Here is a 20,518-nt window from a genome sequence, read left to right on the forward strand (position 1 = left end):
GAACCTTAGCTCCATCGTCGCCTTCGTCACAGGCCCATCTCGTTAGGGCTGTTTGTCTTTTCGTACGCCCGTAACAACTGTTGATACAGAACACTTAACTGAAAGCACCGGTATGTTATAGGTTTTATGCCACGGCATTCCCGTACTTTCCGCCATGGTGCATCGATACCACGACTTCCCCCTCTCCCTTCCGAGAGGACCTCCGTCTCAAGAATCTCGAGAAGCAAGTGCAGTACAAGGGACAAAAATACATGGAAGAACATACTATAACTAGAGCTGTAATTATAGCAGGCTCACTGCGTGGTCCTAAGATTGCGTGGCACTGATAACGAGATGAGGAACTGTGGTATCCACGGAAGAGCACGGTGACAGTTTCGCCAGCCCTCCACGTGCGAGTTCCGGTGCCTCAATGAGCGACGGTCGATGGTTCTGTCTTCGAAGATGCACAGCCCCCATCGTACCAGTTGCTCTCAAGCGTGTGCTGCTATTGACAAGGTGTTTGCGGTGCCTTGGCGACGAGCATTTAATTTGTGGCTAGTGTCATCACCTCGCTTAAATTTTGTTTAGTATCTTGAGTCTTGCTCCTAAGAGACTTGGGATAGAAAATTGGAGGGGGGGGGGGCATGCGCTTACATTTCACGTTAATTTCGGTCGTTTTAATGTTGCAACGCGCTGCCCTCACGTTTACCAGGCAGTGTCCCCTCGTCCTCCGATTAAGTACGCAGTCTTGTTGAGAAGTTAGGAGTCAGGGGTGTGACTGCAAGGATATAAGCTGTCGCGGGTGCATGAGCAATGGGTTACATAAATTGTCATCGTATTCATACGAACCCTAGAGACAGCCAGTAGCTGTTCAGTTGCACAGAAAGAAAGCATTCTCTGTTGTACAGCTCATTATCATCGTGTTTAGTCAAAAAGCGTCCTTTAGGGTTTCTGTTTTAGATTTCAGGCGGACCTGCAATTTACGGTTTTCTTTTAGATTCTACACAACACACACAAAAAAGCAGAACCCAAACGTGCCCATTGAATTTTAATTCGCAGTGAGGCTCCAAAGTGTAATTCAGAACAGCAGCACTAAGAAGCACATAGACGGCGACAAATGAGAACAATACAGTCGCCTTCCACGTGATTTTTTGGGCCACTGTTTATTCAGCACTACCAACTACGTCATCATTCTGCCTTTTTTAACTCTATAACCTTTATACCAAACACTTATTCGTCAAATGGTGTCAATGGACCCGGTGGCCCGCCCTACGATCGTGCCCAATTTTGTGTCCGAGAAAGAAACTTCATCCACCAATACTTTCAGGCGGAAAAAGGCTTGCGTTTTCGGGATAAATGGTGGTGCATAAATTTAATACAGTTATTCGTAGCCTTCTCGCCCAAGCACTGCTAAACGTGGTTGTAGCAAAAACGAAGTAACGTATGTGTTCTTGGACTTGTAATGCGTGCGGATAGCCAAGAACGCGTCTGTGTACTGTACAAACAACGCAATGACCAACATTTTGGTCATAGGGGGTTTGTTGTGAATACATCAGAGTGCCTTAAAATAAACAAATGAGGCTTCGTGAAGAAAATATAGACGTTTAAATGCGCAACGTGGCTTCACCCAGGCTCGTATTTCGTTTTATATTCTTTTCGTTCTTCATTGGCCAGGCAACAATTTCCATGGCAAGCACCTGTACCACGCATAAGAATGCACGCACACAGGTGCTTTTCTCTAAGCGACCACTGCCGTTTTAAGAACGGTTTCAGACTCGGACTTGCCTGTCAGCTGCGCATGAGCTGAAGAAAACGGGGGCAGTTGGCATCGTCCATCAGGCGTCCCCGTCCTGCCGCCATCCTCCTGCTTTGTATATCTCCGCCACGATCTTGATACCCTAGACACGCCCAGGGAGGAATATTTCAAGAGCCGCTTTCACAGGTGCCCGCTATGAGCTCGCCCGAAGGAGAGCAAGCGGCGAGGTAGCCGAAACATCCACCTGGCTGCCAGTCTCGCACGCGCAACCGTAAACACGTGGGGCTTGCGATGTCACGGTTTTTGTAAATTGAGACGCCGCTCCAGAATCGCTTACATTAACCGCGTGTTCCAGGAGGGGACGGATAGAAGTTCTGACATTCAGCTGCTTTAGAAGCGGTCAGTGAGAAGGAATAATCTCGTGCGCATCCCAAACAATTCCTGTTGGGTTTAGAACGTCGTGTACGGCTGCGTTCAGCCACGTTCTCCCTGGTAGTATACGCAGACCTCGATGGCCTACGGCTGTTTAGGCTGCTCCTATGTTGGAGTGAGTGGTCTTTGTTATTTGCACTAGGCTATAGCCGCGGTGATGTTTGTCACAAGACATGCTCCGATTCAACGGTGCGCGTGACAAGCCCATGTCGATACGCGAGATCGTGTTGTATAATCTTTATAAATTCAACTAGGGGTTTTTCTCTCTGATCAATAATTTTTAGAACTATAGGCGCCGTATATGCGAGAATTGCAATGCCCAAACCACGTTTTGTAGAAAACGCATACCTAGAAAAATAATATGTGATTGTTACGGACCTTCAGAGGTAGACTTTAAAAAAAAACTCGAATGTTATTGTTTCAACTCTTTCCTAACTCCTTATTGGGTCTTACATATTTGGTGTATACGCGCACAGAATGTCATTACCACGAACTAAAGATTCCAGAATAGGTATTGTGTTAATATTTGTTATAGAAACCAAGTAATGCATGGGTTGTTGTGAATACGTCCAATACGTTAAAATAAGCATTGTTACACATCAACCCCTGTGTAGTATATTTGGAATGACGTGGTTAAATACGTTTTTCTTTCAATCGCGGCCACGTTCAAACCTCACATTATTTCTGTTCAAGCAACCACGACCTCAGAAGGGTGTCATGACGTACTCCAGTGTCTTGACTGCCTTGGCATGCAGAATGTGGGACACGTTCAAAACGGTACGTTCCGCACCCACCGTGGGAGCTGATTTGCGATCCTCCTCGAGTCATTTGAAATCCGGCCGCGGCGGCATGTTTACAGTAGTGGCAACGTGGCTATGGCGCTTTTCATCGCCCCCGGTGAAGTCTGGTCCAAACGCGTGCCCAGCGTGCCCCACTGACAGTGCCCCCCCCACCCCTGATTTCCCCCACCTGTTCCAGGAGGGTGTCGGTCTCCTCTTTTTCTCGGGGACAGAGAACGGAGGGAGGTGGAAGGGGGGTGCCAGCACTCAGGAGAATCTAACAGTGGTACGAGTGACAGACTGCGGAACTTCCAAGTGATCCCATATTTTCCGAATTCTTCCTGTATCACTTGCGCATCGGCGAGTGCTGTAAATTCTGGTTCGTTTATCACGATGACCATGATTAACCAGGATCAAAGCGTGTACGACACTAAATGCGAGAAAATTACAACACTCGCAGCGTTCTTTGTGCAAAACGAAAGAACAAACTCGAATCACCGTACATCACTCTACGTAGATGAACCCGTCCGCCACGTCACCTTTTCGAAGACCTCCCGGGTTGATTTAGTCGTTGCTGCCGGCATGCACCACAAGACCCGGAAAATACGCACACGCCTAGAAAGTGTGCGTGGCACGTGAACTATATCAATAGATTTGGCTCACACAAGAAAGTGGGCGCGTCGCAAATAAAGTAGAAGGCACAGCCGAGAGCAATGGTCCGCAAGTGCGGGCAGACTTGTCCAGAGAGCGTCAAGGCCTGCAGAACATGAACGGCTGGCGCACTTGACATGACCCAGAAAGGAATGGGACCACTCGGTCGAACATGGACAGAGCTAGATCGAGTTACGGCCTTCGCACGGGCCATAATTCGCTCCCAGTCTGGAGATCGAAATTGTTATTGGCCCGCTTGCTTGCTTGTTTGCTTGCCTTGAGCATAGGGCAAGGGTCATAGAGATCGTATATTTGTTTGGGTTGCCTCGTCAGCACTACGCGACTCCTGCTTTAAATGTCAAGCATGTTTCCTGCAGGACATATTTCACGATTTGGGAATGAAGCGTGGTGCGCAAGTGCATGCCGTTGTGCATTGCTCGCTGGAGGGCGGATTACAGGCCCGCTAACACTGTGAAGGCTCACTATTTTCTGTGCTACTATATCACATTGTATTTCCTCGTTAACACATTGGCCATAGACTATAATTTGTATGCATGTATGTATGCATGTATGTATGCATGTATGTATGCATGTATGCATCTATGTATGCATGTATGCATGTATTCGTGTATTCATGCATGCATGTACAACATACATAAGTACAGAACGACGAGGTTGTCGATGACCATGAGGATGGTGGTAATACATTAAACGCTGTGTCGCTTTTTAAAGTTTCTGCTTCTATTATTACGTACTGACCTCTTCAGTTTTCTGCGCCTTTATCACACCATCTTGATCCTTCCGGTCACTTTAGTCTTGCTTGCATACCCCCAGAGCACGTGTTCCTCTCCGTCTACTTGTACTTTAAAACACTGCCCAGAAAGGCTAGCCAACGCTCAACTTGGCCACCCAATTAACCTTTGGCCTCAGGCACGGGTCGGCTCCGTAGGCTTACGCGGCGCACTATGTGGTGACTTAAATAGGACCGCTTTTCTTTCTTTTCTAATGTCTCTTATAATTTCCCCACCAAGAGATAGATGGCAGTGGCTGTAAGTTTGCGCCCGCCACACAGGCTGTGGTTGGGTGGCTACAAGAACTAGAAATCAGCAACGCATTTACGAGTAAAAAATATGGGTGGTTGTTTTATTTACTGCCTCGTCGCAACCAATACTTCAGCCGCGAATCGACTTTTCCAGTCTCTTTAAATGTACCACGTGGCCTTAGCTATCGCTGTCAACTCCTTCGCTGACCCTTCCTCACCTCGTATATTCTTTGTAAGGGTGTTCGTTCTTTTACATTAAAAGAAAGAAGACAGAAAACTTATGCAATAATGTTAAACACTCCACGCTCACATGTTCTTTATTATATCGACTGTAACCGGAGAAGTAACCTTTGCGAAAGTACGTTTCAGTAAGTAAGTCACTCCATGGTTGGGAAAAACTTATCTTCCCCGAACCATGGGGTGACATCCTCATTCTTTCGCCCGCCTCCTTTTCCTGGCGCCTTTCTTTTCTTGAAAGGGGGGGGGAGGCAGAATATCGCTTTTCACTTGTCTTCCTTGTTATGCCCTTCTTGTGCTAAAAGACGAGCTCTGTGTTCCCTTGCTGCCTCTAATTTCCGTTCCTGGGCGTCGTTACGCAGTTTACGTCAGCAAAGTTGAAATTACTTTTATTGGCAAGGATTTTGTAAGTTTGGCCAATGAAAACTAATCCTTTTATGCACTGAGTGTGATCAGTGTAATATAATTTCTGTTTCGGTTAAAATAACAGGAGACAATAATACAAAAAAGAAATGAAAATAAATAAATAATAAATGAAAAAAATAACTAATTGAGACAGCGTAGGCGGAACATAGAGAAAAGTGGATTTAACGTTGTGGCCACATTGTAGGCTACTAGTGAATGAAAGGAATAAATAAAAAGAAAGAAAGAAACGCCAGAAGAAAAAGAAAGCGAAAATTAGGCCAGTTTTGTACTAATGGGGCCAAGGTTGAAGGAGGTGCGAAGCTGGGCACCCTTCTTTGGTTCTCTTGAATTTCCTCTATCGTTTTGCCTCTCTTTTTTATATTTTCTTTCTTTTTTATTTGTTCGTTCTATTTATTTGAATTTCTCGCTATTAGTTCTATTTCAATGTCTATTATTGAGTTGCTTCCTCGCTAAAAAAAAACTTGGTCCGCAGCTTTACATGAGTACGCCGGCCTCTAAAGTGCTATGAACCTGATGTCACATGAAGACGCTCGAAAAACAATATCAATAACATTACTCCTTGGAGTTAGCTATCACGCAATATCCTACAGATTGCTACGCTATTAGCGGTTTCGCCAGCGTTACGCCAAGCCACATGAAACGATGAGAGCACACAACAGCCCGACGCCTAAAGTGATATTAACTTAAAACTTATAACAGCAAAACAGCTGTGCAGGAGTGGGGGCGACACAAGGCCCCTTCCACGACTCAAGAAGTAGAACCCCGCGGCGATGGTGTTCTGTGGCGCCCTTCACCGCCGAAGCATGAACAAGATGCTGTGGGCCATCCCAAGCACCAAGACTACGAGCGCCGTGGGAGGGCGATTGGGGATTCGCGTTTTGCTGCTGACCGCTGCTCTTTTGTGCCGGATGTGTCGCTTCGGTCGAATATGGAAACACCGGAGGAGGGAAACTGTTTTCCGGCTCCATGGCTCACGGTACTGGTCTCCACAGTAGTGTAGAATTGCTCTTCTTTCTTGCTGTTTTTTATGATGCTCAAGACTGCAATATACTGCTTCGAACAAGCCAAACGAAGCATTTGCCCGTGTAATTGAATCAGAGCCATTTAGCGTGGAAGACTGGCAGAAGGAACGCCCTTGAGAGGAAGAAGGAGCCTGAAGAGAGAGACTGTACGTGTGGCTGCCTTTCTCCATGTGAGAGTTAAAGAGCCATAAAGAAGAGGAGAACAATTACACGGAAGGGAATTATCCTGTGATAATAAACGATCAATCAACCATACATACTTGTCTTTTTTATAAATTTTGTTGTTTACGTTGTTTTCTGCCTTGACCTGACCTCCCACTTGATCCACCTGGCACCAGTGCTGTCACACTGTCACCCTGGTTATAGTCAGCTTTCCTTAATTTTCGTGTCGCATTTCTTTCCATGGCATTGCCCGCCGTTAGTCTTGAAAGCCCATATTCCAAGGAAAGAAAAAGCCTAATTCTTGCTCAGTGCCTGTGGCGCCATCTGTCACAGTCTCGTGACTATAAACCAGGAGTTGAAAGGCAGAGCAGACAGAAGAATAAGTTTCCTCTGGAAGCAATGCAACGTGCCTGAACCCCCCACCGCTTTCTTTCAGACTAAACGCAGGCTTTTGAGGGACGCTTCGTTACGAGAAAACAAAAGGCTAGCACACTGAGCGGCAGGTTAGGGAGCACGCCGGGACGAGGGTGTTCGTACACGGGGCGAGATGTTCGGCTGTCAGAATTGCGACGGGGCAGTTTATCATAGCGGAGACCGCGGGGCGTCCGTAGGGTCAGCGAATTCTTCATAACCGGTGTCAAGGTTTCCGACACTTGGCTTTCTAATTTGCGTCCCGTTCGTTTTGCGGAAAGGTGACTGAGTGGGAACGGGAACCCGAGAAGACAGTGCGTGAGGGAGTGCTCAGTTTGCCAGCATTTCGCAAAGTGAAAAGGGCCTTCTCTTTTCTTAGGGCAGCCGCCTTAGCCATTTTCCTTTCCATCGCTCGCAGCCTCGTCCTCTAATGCAGCGAGCGACGGAAAGGAAAACGATAGGTGTAACCTCAGTAGACAAGAATATAGTACAGTGGGTCTGGGAACGAACCGGAGCTAAGGATATCATAATCAAGAAGAAGAAATGGACAAGGGCTGGGAACGTAGCACGTAGGCAGAATAACCTCTGGTCATTAAGGGTAACTGACTGGATTTCCATAGAAGAAAAACGCACGAAGGGTAAGACAAAGTTAGGTGGGCCGATGAGATGAAAAAGGTCGCAGGTATAACATGTTAGCAGAAAGCGCAAGACCGAGTTCATTGGTGGATCATGGCAGAGGCCTTTGCCCTGCAGTGGGCATAGTCAGGGTTATGTGTATGTAGAGAGCAAGCGTGTGCTTAGTACTATCATATATACGTAAACGTGAGATATCAGGTGCTTAGGTCGACACACGCATAGGCGGCTAACATGCATGCGTGACCGTTGCTGCGGTCGTCTTTTGGCGTCTACGAGAGAAGCTGGCAGAGATTCCGTCACGCATACATCAACTCTATAGGACGCATATAAATGGCTTGCGTGTGTGCCTACACACCCATAGAACAGATCTTCTATACAAGTAGACGCAATCGGACCAAGGAGATTGTAGCTGGATTAGGCCTGGGTGGACATCGTCAAAAGGTATTCAAAATACGCAGATTTTGAATACCTTCTACCGAAAACGAGAAAACCGCAAGTGGACATGGAAGAGCCCTAATGGCGTAAATAAGAACGAAATGGACTTTATAATGACTGCACATCCAGGAGTCGTGCAGGATGTGGAAGTGGTTGGCAAGGTAAGATGCAGTGACCATAGAATGGTATGGGCTCGAATCCGCCTAGACTTGAAGAAGGAACGACAGAAACTGATACGCAAGAAGCAAATCAATGAGCTAGCACTGAGAGGGAAAGTACAGGAATTCAGAGTGTCACTGCAGAACAGGTACTCTGCTCTTAGCGAGAAAACCAACCTTAGCGTAGATACAATGAATGATAATCTGACGAGTATCATCACGGAGTGTGCAGTGGAAGTTGGAGGCAGGGTAGCTAGACAGGACACCGGCAAGCTTTCCCAGGAAACGAAGAACCTAATTAAGAAGCGTCAAATCATGAAAGTGTCAAGTACAACAGACAAAATAGAACTGGCAGAGCTTTCGAAGCTGATTAATAGACGTAAAGTATGCGATGTAAGAAGGTATAACATGGAGAAAATTGAGCACGCTCTGAAAAACGGAGGAAGCGTCAAAGCAGTGAAGAGGAAACTTGGGATAGGCAAAAAGGCGGATGTATGCACTAAGGGACAAAGAAGGCAAATTAACTTTCAATATGGATAGGATAGTTAAAATAGCGGAGGAGTTTTACAGAGATCTGTACAGTAGCCGAGACAACCACGACCTTAATACTATAAGAACTAGCAGTAACCCAGACGACACCCCACCGGTAATGATAGAAGAAGTCAGAAAAGCTTTGGAGAGCATGCACAGAGGCAAAGCTGCTGGTGAGGATCAAGTAACATCAGATCTGCTGAAAGATGGAGGACAGATTGTGTTAGAAAACCTAGCCACTCTATTTACGAGGTGTCTCCTGACGGGAAAAGTACCAGAGTCTTGGAAGAACGCTAACATCATCTTAATACATAAGAAAGGAGATTACAAGGACTTGAAGAATTACAGGCCGATCAGCTTGCTCTCTGTAGTATACAAGCTATTTACAAAGGTAATTGCTAGCAGAGTAAAGAAAACATTAGAATTCAATCAACCAAAGGAACAAGCAGGATTTAGAACAGGCTACTCAACAATTGACCACATTCATACTATCAATCAGGTAATAGAGAAATGCTCAGAGTATAACCAACCACTATACATAGCCTTCACAGATTACGAGAAGGCGTTTGATTCAGTAGAAATATCAGCCGTCATGCAGACACTGCGGAATCAGGGCGTAGATGAAATATATATAAACATTCTGGAAGAAATCTACAGGGGATCAACTGCTACCATAGTGCTTCATAAAAAAAGCAACAGAATACCAATAAAGAAGGGTGTAAGGCACGGGGACACAATCTCCCCAATGCTATTCACTGCGTGCTTACAGGACGTTTTCAGAAGCCTAGAATGGGAACAGTTAGGGATAAGAGTTAATGGAGAGTACCTCAGTAACCTGCGCTTCGCCGATGACATTGCATTGCTGAGTAACTCAGGGGACGAATTGCAACTCATGATTACGGAGTTAGACAAGGAGAGCAGAAAGGTGGGTCTTAAAATTAATCTGCAGAAAACGAAAGTAATGTACAACAACCTCGGAAAGGAGCAGCGCTTTGCGATAGGTAATAGTGCACTTGAAGTTGTAAAAGACTATGTCTACTTAGGGCAGGTAATAACCGTAGAGCCTAACCACGAGATTGAAGTAACTAGAAGAATAAGAATGGGGTGGAGCACATTCGGCAGGCACTCTCAAATTATGACAAGTAGATTGCCACTGTCCCTCAAGAGGAAGGTATATAACAGCTGTATCTTGCCGGTACTTAGCTACGGAGCAGAAACCTGGAGACTCACAAAGAGGGTTCAACTTAAATTGAGGACGACGCAGCGAGCAATGGAAAGAAAAATGGTTGGTGTAACCTTAAGAGACAAGAAGAGAGCAGAGTGGATTAGGGGACAAACGGGAGTTAAGGACATCATAGCTGCAATAAAGAAGAGGAAATGGACATGGGCCGGGCATGTAGCACGTAGACAGGATAACCGCTGGTCATTAAGGGTCACCAACTGGATTCCCAGAGAAGGGAAGCGGGGTAGGGGGAGACAGAAGGTTAGGTGGGTAGACGAGATTAAGAAGTTTGCGGGTATAAATTGGCAACAGCAAGTACAGGACCGGGTTAATTGGCGGAACATGGGAGAGGCCTTTGTCCTGCAGTGGACGTAGACAGGCTGATGATGATGATGATGATGATGATGATGATGATGATGATGATGATGAACATCGTCAAAGGCACGCCGCCTTCTCAACGTGTTCTCCTTCATCCTCTTCGCGCGAGTTCTTCAGACGATTCCTAAGACTACAGAAAACGACGACCCGCTTTGACAAACGAGTGCCCAGTTCACATGGCGACACTTGCGAAGTGCTATCACCACCAGGGTGCCGAAGTTTCGAAAGTGAAAGTGAACCTTTTTAGATATTGAGGTTACACTGATCGCGACGCAGTCAGACTCGACACTAAAGACGTCGATAACATTGCCAGCCAAGTCACCGTGGAAGTAGAACAGATTTTCCATTGATAAAACGGTTACCTGCGTTAATTTATAACTGTAACGGCTACGCGACGATTGCTACAGCTCGAGAGCAGAACGACGACGAAGGGACAAGAGAAGGCGTCTTCTCTTGTCTTTTCGTCATCGTTCTTCTCTCGCGCTATAACAATCGTCATGTCATACCAACTAGCCCAAACAACCACGTTTCTAGGCTATGCAACAATACGCTTTACCACGAAATAAGCGGCAGGTATAGTAATGTTTTACGGGCAACGATCTGCCTGTTCGTTTTTGGTGCACTTCTTGGTTCTCGCTCATATTTGAAATTACTCATTTACGGGCACTCGTCACGCACACACACAAAAAATATTAAAAACAACATGCTTTCTTATCTCTTATTTAATTGCCTAAGATTATCAACTAGCACGTGAAATTCTCATATTCCTTCTCAATTAACTGTATCTTGTTAACGCTTGTTTTAACATAAGGATGCTGGTCAAATTCTTCAAACAGCCGAATAAGAAAGACAAATAGGCATTGTCACCGAAAACTAGCATCGTACAGCGTTCACATGCACAAAATGAGGCTGTAAAAGCTGGCGCCTGAAATACTAATAAAGTGAAGCTATAAAACAAATACATGCATTCCGAACTCAAGCAAGGAGAATGCCACGCCCGTACTGCCTCGTATTTCTGTGCCCTTACGACTCGCCTGAACATCCGCGATAACTTAGCACCTCGAGAAAACGTTCAAACAGTTTCGTCAGAAGTGCATCGAGAGCCAGGCGAAAAGTATAGCATAGCCGATAAAAGAAGCCCCCAAGGCCACCGGCTCGCGTCAATTACGGAGAACTGCGGGCGGAAGCAATGGACGACTCAGTGCATGGGGGCGCGGTGCAACGGCTCTCGTGCCGCTCCTAGAACTCGTGACCTGCCGGCCGCACCAAGTGACCCTGGACGGCTGACCGAGTCGGCTGTTCGCGGTGTGTTCCGACCAAGCCCAGGTAGCGTTCTTGATTTTTGGCGCCAACCGAGAGCTGCCCCGCTGAGACTCTACGAGTGGCACCCTCCTCCTTAAAACGGGCCGACTTCGCGGCTTATAGATTCGCCTCTCTTTGGCGAGCAAATATTCAATTCGACGGGCTTCCCGAGTTGTCTTAGAGTGATCTCTGTGAAGTGCTTTTAAGCTGAACCACCTGTAGGCGATCATTCCGGCGCAATAGCAGGGGTGTACAAGACTGGGATCTGCGGGGAACTTCGTGCGTGATTGGGAACAGTGAAACTGAACAGGAAGACTGGGGATGGGGAACAGGCCAACCGTGAACAGACAAATTGGAAACAAGCAAAGTGGGAACAGGCGAATTGGAAACAGGAATGATTCGGGCACTATAGTGTCCGTAAGGCTGTCTGCTACCAGTTGAATCTGGCTTTCATTGACAGCCATTTTGTTCAGTATTTTGTGCGCCATGACTCATTGCGATTGCTACCAATTACGGAGACTGTACTCTTTTGAAAGCAATTAGTATTTTTTTCAACCTGTGAAACGCTGTCACACTTGTTTACGATAGTGTGAGCATGCGCACCGAATAGGTGAAGCTGTTGACAGATTTACTGGTTGTACGTGCTTCAAGTAACCCTGTTGTGATCTTATTGCAGGGCTATGTTAATTTGAGGAAGCAAGCTTGTCAAACGGATTCAACTGGAACTGATGCTTGCCCGATAAAGAAAAACTGCCAGGCAAGTAGAACTACATAATGAGCGTAATGATTACCTAAAAAAAGTGAGCAAATTTAAAGCTCGAAATAGGCAGCGTGTCACTTTACTGCCTTTTTTATTCTGAAACGTGAAACACTGCACTTGTTCAGCAAAACGTCTGTTTTCGCAAACATTTGTACACGCTTCGCTTGTTGTGCGAACCACGTCTAATTAACCCCCAAGAGCACATTCTCGAGTGAGCACGTGGTAGTTCGAAGCGAGTTGTACAACGAAAGTCCCGGTACATCGTGCCTCTTTGGACGGGCGCTCTACGCCGTCGCCCCCACAAGCCGCACCCTCCAGCTGTCTTCGAGTTGACAGGCCAAGGCACCGAGGGTTCTCTGTGTCTGCTATGGGTGGTGACGTATGCTCCTCCGTGGTCATAGTGGTCATTGCACGCCGAGGCCTCACGCCTTACATTGCTGCGTGGTACTCTCTGGAGCCCCTCTACTCTTTGTACTCATTTCTTGTGCCTTGGTGGTTCCTTCCTTTTTCGTTGAGTGGCAGCACAGAGCCTCTTTAACACGTAACGTAAACTATCCTTGGCCATCAAGGTGATTACTTATGCTTACATGACCTGTTCCTAGTTGCTAAGCAATAGTTCGTCACAGCGAAATTTCAGCCAGCAGTATTTTATGGATTGCATGTGCAAGTGTCCTTCGACAGGACGTGTTCAAAATATCGTATACTTAAGTCGTTGCTCAACGAGTGAATCGAGTGCCACCAGATAACCGGTAGTTTGGGTACAAACCAAGTAAACACCGGGAAAGTAATAGCTAATATTATTACGTAAGTGTCACCTATTTTTGTTTGTCAAGAGTTGGTGAATTCTAAGAAAGTAAAAGCAGGCCTGCGACTGCTTTTAATGATTCCTCACGTCCCGCTGCACGAATCCTAAAAGAGACTCAGTTTCCCACAAAACTACGAAAAGACTATTCATTTCTAATGAGATTTCACGCATATTTTTAAAGCGAGCCATATACCTGGTGAGTCCCGAGTAATTTTTTTTTTCTTAGAGTTAGCAATTAAGAGATAAACTCTGGCGGTTAAAGTACGGTTAGGCCATGGCTAAGTTCGGTAAATCTGTATAAACACCTCCTCGCGAGCAAACCGCGGAGGTGTAGTGGGAGCCACCATGTGTCACAAATGTTCAGGCGCTACCTACGTGCGCCCACCATTGCTATAAGCTGTAGACAGCGCAACGTTGAGATAACAGGCGCACCACGTTTATTAGATAACGATTGAATTGAATATACCTACGGAAACAGAGGATCGGAGACGGAGTACGCCACCTGGTGGTCTCGCACTGGTCGACAGCTGCGCAGAAGATCTGGGTCGCGCACATCGAGGTCATCTCGATGCATCTCTTTTGCGCGTGACGTTAACGATCTTTCAGCGGTCGCTGCCGTTGTTACACGCTCCGAAGAATACAGACTCGAACGAGTAGTACGAAGGAAAGCGATGCGCGCTCGTGGTCGAAAACGGTGGCTGGGTATATAGTCGCCGCAACCTCGATGCGTGATCTGCCTGCGTTGTGTTTGGGCAAATGTATGCACGGCTTCTGTGGCGCCAATGCAAACGCTGACTCACCGGGTCGTATCGTCTAGCTTACGGACAACGCCGCGCTTTTCAGATTGCCCGCCATTCATTTTTCTTTTTCGCTGAAACCTACGCTGTTTCGTTTCTTGAAATTCACCGAGTCTCAACGTGGTGTGGGCCGAGAGCGGGTTCGAGTTGGAGATACGGCATGAATAGCGGACGGACTCGTAGAAGGAAAGAAACAGCGACCCGTTCCGATTCCTGCATATAGGACATTGATAATATCATCGCTATTATGTGGTGGTGATTTCCGTGTATAGGAGAACTAAAACGAAATTGATTTGATTGATATGTGGGGTTTAACGTCCCAAAACCACCATATGAATATGAGAGGCGCCGTAGTGGAGGGCTCCGGTAATTTCGACCACCAGGGGCTCTTTAATGTGCACCCAAATCTGAGCACACGGGCCTAGAACATTTCCGCCTCCATTGGAAATGCAGCCGCCGCAGCCGGGATTCGATCCCGCGACCTGCGGGTCAGTAGCCGAGTACCTTAGCCACTAGACCACCGCGGCGGGGCTGTCGGGTGTTTCTGCTCGCCACTTTCCGAATTCATCCTGACCATTCACACCCGTCAGCTATCATTCGTCCATTCCTCTGTCTGGATGTCAGGTTGTTGCATCTGTCTGAATTGGTTACCCACTACGCGTACTCATTTGGATGATGACACGACAGGCGGGGAGAAGTGGCGTGCAAGACAAACAGGTTCGCACTGCGAAGGCATAACAAGGTGCCAAGAGTGGGCGTTGGTTTTCGCAAGCACAAAAAAATGAGGCCCTGCTAAGTGTGAGATGCTGTTCGTCAAAATGTGGCATTAAAGCATTAGTTTAACAAAGAAACGAAACACAGTTGGCGGCTCAAAGCAACGCTGAAGAGGAAGACTGACGTGGACGGATGTGAGCCAACGATGGTTTAGGAGAGCACAGCGAAAATGATAAAACTACTCCCTGCATGTGGTCCAAGTTTCCGAGCGCTGAACGAAGATGTGTCTGCAGATTTATGGAGGGAGGAGTTCTTGAAATGAAACATTGACTGTGGCGTGTAGAATTGTGTAAACAAGAAAACCGTATCCGTGAAGAGCAACAATTGATGTGGAAAAAAAATGAACAGATATTTTCACTTGGGATGGTGTGTGCGCTGAACATGCGATTCGAGTACGTGCTGATATAAAAATGGTCAAAGAAGAGATTACTGCATAGAAACAGCTGTCTTTTTTTTTCTATATTTCGTTGAACTAAATGTGGAAAATGAAGGCGCGTTTTGACGGTACTTGTAAATGAACCGGAATAAAAATAACGTTTCCTTGCCTTCTTGCAACACGTTTGACAACCACGAAGAAATAGTGCAGAACTCACGCGAATAAACATTTCGACAGCATCTAAAGCGAACGTGCAACCATCCTTCAAGTTTCTCCATTTTGTGGCCCTCTTGTATGAACAATTTTTCAGCCAAAGAAAAAAAAACTCACAGCTGTTTGGTGGAAAATCGTACACAGAAATGGCATGCTCTTTGGCAGTGCGGTTTCAAGCATCGCGTGCCAGGACCTACGCTTGTACGTATTAACATCTAGATTTCACGCTTGCCACGATTCGCAAAAAACGCACAATGAGCGCATCATACGCACACCATTAGATGTAGTGTACAGTAACCTCGCTATAAACAATACATCCACTCCAAAGGCAGTGCTTCCCGCCTTTTAGTTTGAAGAATAGATGGAAGATGGTCTTAGAAAAGTGATCGACCACAAATAAGAAAACCAAACTATAGAAGCGGCTCAGCGCCCGCAGACAGTGGTCGAAGGCTGCGTCACGTATAATAATGATGAACAGAATGAGCCACAACCTCGCCACATAGCGCAACGTTAATGTAGAAAGCAAAAAGGCTAAATAAGCGGAAGGTTCGTATTATCCGTGAAACCTCGTGGATCGTCGCAGCGGGGTTTAGTGCATGTTTGCTACGAGTGTGAGGCATCGACACCCTCGCGGTAAGAACGCGGGCCACGCGATGTGTTGCGCACGCATGTGGAGTCGTTTCCCCAGTTTCACACCTCCGAGATAAAGCCCCCCTAATTTAATTTCTCCCGACTCTCTTCAACGAGTCCGTGCCGCCCGATAGAGGCGTGTTGGCGTTTTGCAGACTGAAAGCCAATAGATCAAGCGTTTAACGCATAATTTTTACCTATATTTATAATCAGCGCACTCGCCTTCCTGGCGACCTGTGCTATGTGCGTCAGAAACATTTCCTTCTGTGTTTCGAGATTTCTATTTATGCACACACTTCGAGCTTGAATTTTTTTTTACACTGCGATCAAGCAGTCTCTCATACAAATATTCAAATGAGATCGATATCAATATTGCGGATTGCTGTAAAAGTCGGCACTTATTACTGGGGCTAAGGTGCTGCTCTGGTTTGCTTTCCCAATATAACAACACGGCTTTTTCAATAAAAAAAAACCACTTTCAACTCGTCGGAATTCTACAAACACTTTCCCTCGTGGTGCATGCTGCTTCATAGTAGATGGCTTAATGGGCTCGTTGGTATTGAATTTCAGAAATGTTAAGGCCTGACCCCGTTGCAACGCGTCCAGGCGTGGAGGTTTGACGCAGCGCCACGCCCTCCCCCTATGAAGAAAGTGGGCGTGCGGCTGCGCCTATAGCCACGTTCCCCCCGTCTCTATAGGGAGAGAACGTGGCGCCACGTCACAGAGTCCCACGCTGACGCGCTGCAACGGGTATACGTGTGGTCAGGCATTTACAGGCTACACGGACTGGAGGTCATTGTAAAGAAGAAAGTGCTGCGTCGGGTTTCTATTAGGGATCTTACATACCTGCTTCCCTGTGCTTGCTTTTCAAACAACCTTGCTTTTCCAAAAATTAACGAACAACATTACAAAATTTAAGAAGCAAAATACGAATGTAATAATCCAAACCAATTTATAAGGTGCATGTTTTGAAGATTGGTAATGTATGAAACTTTTGTTGTAATCTTTGTTTTTCATCATTGTTTTCTATATATACACACAAATGGTATGTATTTCAAGATATGTTAATAGTTCTGATAACGTCTTTGTACGTATCGCTAAAGAACAGCTTTGAATTTTTGACCGATATATCCTGCTCTTGTTGTAATGATCATCGTTTTTTTGTAATTTGTATGTATAATCTTGAATATTTCTACGTACTGTTTTTCTGTACTTGCCCGAGGTGCCTCACGAAAAGTGGACCTAGTTAGGAGACGCTCTCTTTATTTTTTTGCCGCCTTCGTGGGCATTTTTGCAAAGAAATGCCCAAGTAAAATCAATAAAAATAAATAAATAATTCAACTCTTCATACTGTCCCACTCTGAGTGAGCTGCAACCTTTAGAAGTTATTCAAGGGCAATGGGGCATAACGCACTTGTTTTTTTTTTGTATTTGCAGAAACTGCTTAGGGAATCTTTAACGCTGAAACAATATCGGTTACGACTATCGTTCAAATTTAGTGCATAACAACGTTTTGCGATGAAGTGTATGTACATTACTCACGTAATGAAACAGGTCACTCACAGCGTGTTGTCGCCGGTGCATGTTCCACTGCCCGTGGGTGCTCGTGATACCAAGGTCTTACGTTGTGGTATATAGAGAGAACACCTACGGAGCAGGATACTCCTTCAGGTCACTAAAGAGTCGCACATTTATTTCACAATGTGCACATTCCCAGCATGTGCGCTGCAAGAGTCGCGCGCTTTCGCGTGTCAACCGAACTGGCCTTCCACCGCGCACCCATCATGTTGCGGCACCACAAGACGACGCTCTCGTTCTGCGCAAGTGCGACGAAGGATTCAACTAGAAAATTGCTCCTCGCATGTGTTCGTAGACGCGATAAACATGTGCACAGAAGGTTTACTTCGCCGTTTCTGTCACGATATAGGAGGAGGTGAGTAGCAAGCCTGCCTTCCATGCAACATCGCAGCAATATCGTGCATTAGTGTCCATGAAAACAAGGGTCGCAGCGCAAGCAGGAATGTGCTGAAAGAAACGTGAACGGAACGCACAGAGGACAACATGAGCACTTTTTCTCTAGCACTTTGGTGCGTGCGTTGCAATCTTTAATTTCATGCAATTTAAAGAGTAATTGATATGTGGGGTTTAACGTCACAAAACCACCATATGATTATGAGAGACGCCGTAGTGGAGGGCTCCGGAAATTTCGACCACCTGGGGTTCTTAACGTGCACCCAAATCTGAGTACACGGGCCTACAAGATTTCCGCCTCCATCGGAAATGCAGCCGCCGCAGCCGGGATTTGATCCCGCGACCTGCGGGTCAGCAGCCGAGTACCTTAGCCACTAGACCACCGCGGCAGGGAAATTCAACCAAGTAGCCAAAATAGCTGTTCTTTAGTGTCCATGGAGCAAAACTGTGGCATATCTTTAAATAAAAATGGCAGAAACTGGCTCGTTCTTCCATGGTTGATAGCTCTACGAAAGTTTTCCCCACAGAATGGCCGCAGTATCGGTTGCTCGGGGTGAAACAACAAAATACTAAAACATTGTTTCGATCAATGCACTAAAACGGGCGAGCGACTGCGGCTTTTCTTTTTCGTCGTGACAAGAAGCACGACAAGATTTTTGTGTTTTTTTATATCTATTTATCATGCCTACGAACGAACGTCTGTCGCAATTTCTTGGCTGAATTCCGTTTCTTATCTGCGCCGCACGCGTGTCGCATCATTGAAGGGCGCCGAACGAGAGTGTCGTCTGTTTGCACCGCGGTATAAATGGCGCGCACCACCGAGTCTATTAGGGTGGCATGTGAAAGTGCGCGACTCTTGCAGTGTCACGCTGGCAGTGCACATTTAGTTAACTAAGTGTCGAACCTTTAGAGAGTGGAAAGAGTAATATTGCTCTGTCATTATTTTCTCTCCCCCCCCTCCCGAATCTACACCACAATGCAACACCTTGGTTCCACAAGTTCCACAAGCACCCTAGAGCGGCGGCACATGTGCCGGCGGCCACACACTCAGAGTGTCCTGTTTCAATCCGCGAGTACTGTACTTGAAGTCGGTACGGGGTGACATGAATGCACATCGCCGAATCCGCAGTGCTTGTTTGCATTCTAGCAATTTAAGTAACAGCCTGAGCAATGGTATCATGGCCTATCATTCGCGACCATCTAATAGGGGCAACGCTACAGGCGCAACAAATCCGTTTGTGCATATTAAACACGCTGGTCCAAAGCAACGAAGGTCTACGCTTTTTCTATTAAAAGTGCTTAAATGAAGTTTCTTTAGTGCAAGTCAAGAGCTTTGGAGTATCCTGATACGTCAGAAACTAAACAAAAGTGGGCAGAATTTTAAATTTTCTTTAGGCCCACTGCTTCGATACTTCCTCAAGCTATAAGATCCACAACTGCGAAGCAGTTTGACGACGCAATGTCAAAGAGCTTAAAAAACAACATGAAAATTGCATGAGCCATTGGGTATATGAAAAAAGTTCGACTGTATTATACTTTTATGTGAACTGCACTATTACACGACTAAACACAGCGCATGAACACGAGACGAAGATGAAAAACACAGGAGGGTGGGCACTGGCATGAGTGTCTTTGCTTGTGCGTTCTTCATTTGAATCTTGTGTCATTGCGCCATTTTAATAGTGAATCTATCATGCCCAGCCTGACCAATCATTAGTGTTACTGAACCATACTAGCGGTCGAACCCCAAGTTGGTCGTTCTGTGCCGACTATAACCGTGACCTGCAGTTTCCCTCGTCTTAATTGTACATGATCGCTAACAACATATCCGAGGGCTTAGCTTTGTGGCAATCAGAACGTCCAAAAACCTGCTGTCATGTCACTTGTGACTTCTGGGGGCCAGAAAGTTAAAGCTGGCTTGTAGGAAAGCTGATACAATAATAAAACAACGCGTTGTCCTTCCAACCTCCTCCCATGTGCTGCTGAGTAAATAATGGTCTAAATATCTAATAATGTGGAGGACCATGTGAATTACTTGGGCTATTTATCATAGACACTTGCTTTCTGAGACGCCCTTACTGATCAATGTGCTCATGACCACTTAATGAATGATCGATTAAGGAATGCATACATCATATGCGTTTTTTTCTGCGACAGACACCAAAATGAACCGATACTACCGTATTGTGGTTGCACCAAGGGTAATTAGTTAATCACTACTTACCGCAACTCCGAAGACCTGCTGCTCCGCTTGAGCGTGAAGTGGTTTGCCGAGATATCCGTGCAGAATGAGGCTGTTTCGGTGGCAAGCTGCGAACACTGAAGGCGCCGATCAACGACTGGCTAGGAGGCGCCCTCAAGCAAGGAATCGGTGAGTGCGGGGGCATGGCGATATCTTGAAGGAGCTCGATATTGCATTTATCAAAGTGAAGAGGCCCGCGATAAGGTCGCAATCACATCTCGCGCAGGCGCAGCGATTACTGATATGCACCTTAAATGGTCATGCCAGCGGCTAACCGCTGACGTGTCACAAAGCACCGCAAAGGGTGACTGGCGTCACTTAGATCGGGCATCGTTTGTAAGCGATGTTGTTGTGTGCTTAGAGCAGTGCCAGACAGATGCGGCATGTAGTG

The 20,518-nt window shown here is 46.3% G+C and overlaps 1 protein-coding gene across 1 annotated transcript in view; it reads right to left on the reverse strand.

Annotated features, from left to right (window-relative positions):
- LOC142766108 (uncharacterized) overlaps nucleotides 1-20,272 on the reverse strand; it is a 46,940-nt gene extending 26,668 nt beyond the window's left edge. The window contains exon 1 of the mRNA XM_075867951.1: nucleotides 20,110-20,272. Coding sequence (XP_075724066.1) covers nucleotides 20,110-20,272 — 163 coding nt within the window. The remainder of the gene's footprint in view (nucleotides 1-20,109) is intronic.
- Nucleotides 20,273-20,518: the final 246 nt, after the last annotated feature.

This window comes from Rhipicephalus microplus, chromosome 6 (assembly GCF_043290135.1).
Source record: "Rhipicephalus microplus isolate Deutch F79 chromosome 6, USDA_Rmic, whole genome shotgun sequence".
Lineage (NCBI taxonomy): Eukaryota > Metazoa > Arthropoda > Arachnida > Ixodida > Ixodidae > Rhipicephalus > Rhipicephalus microplus.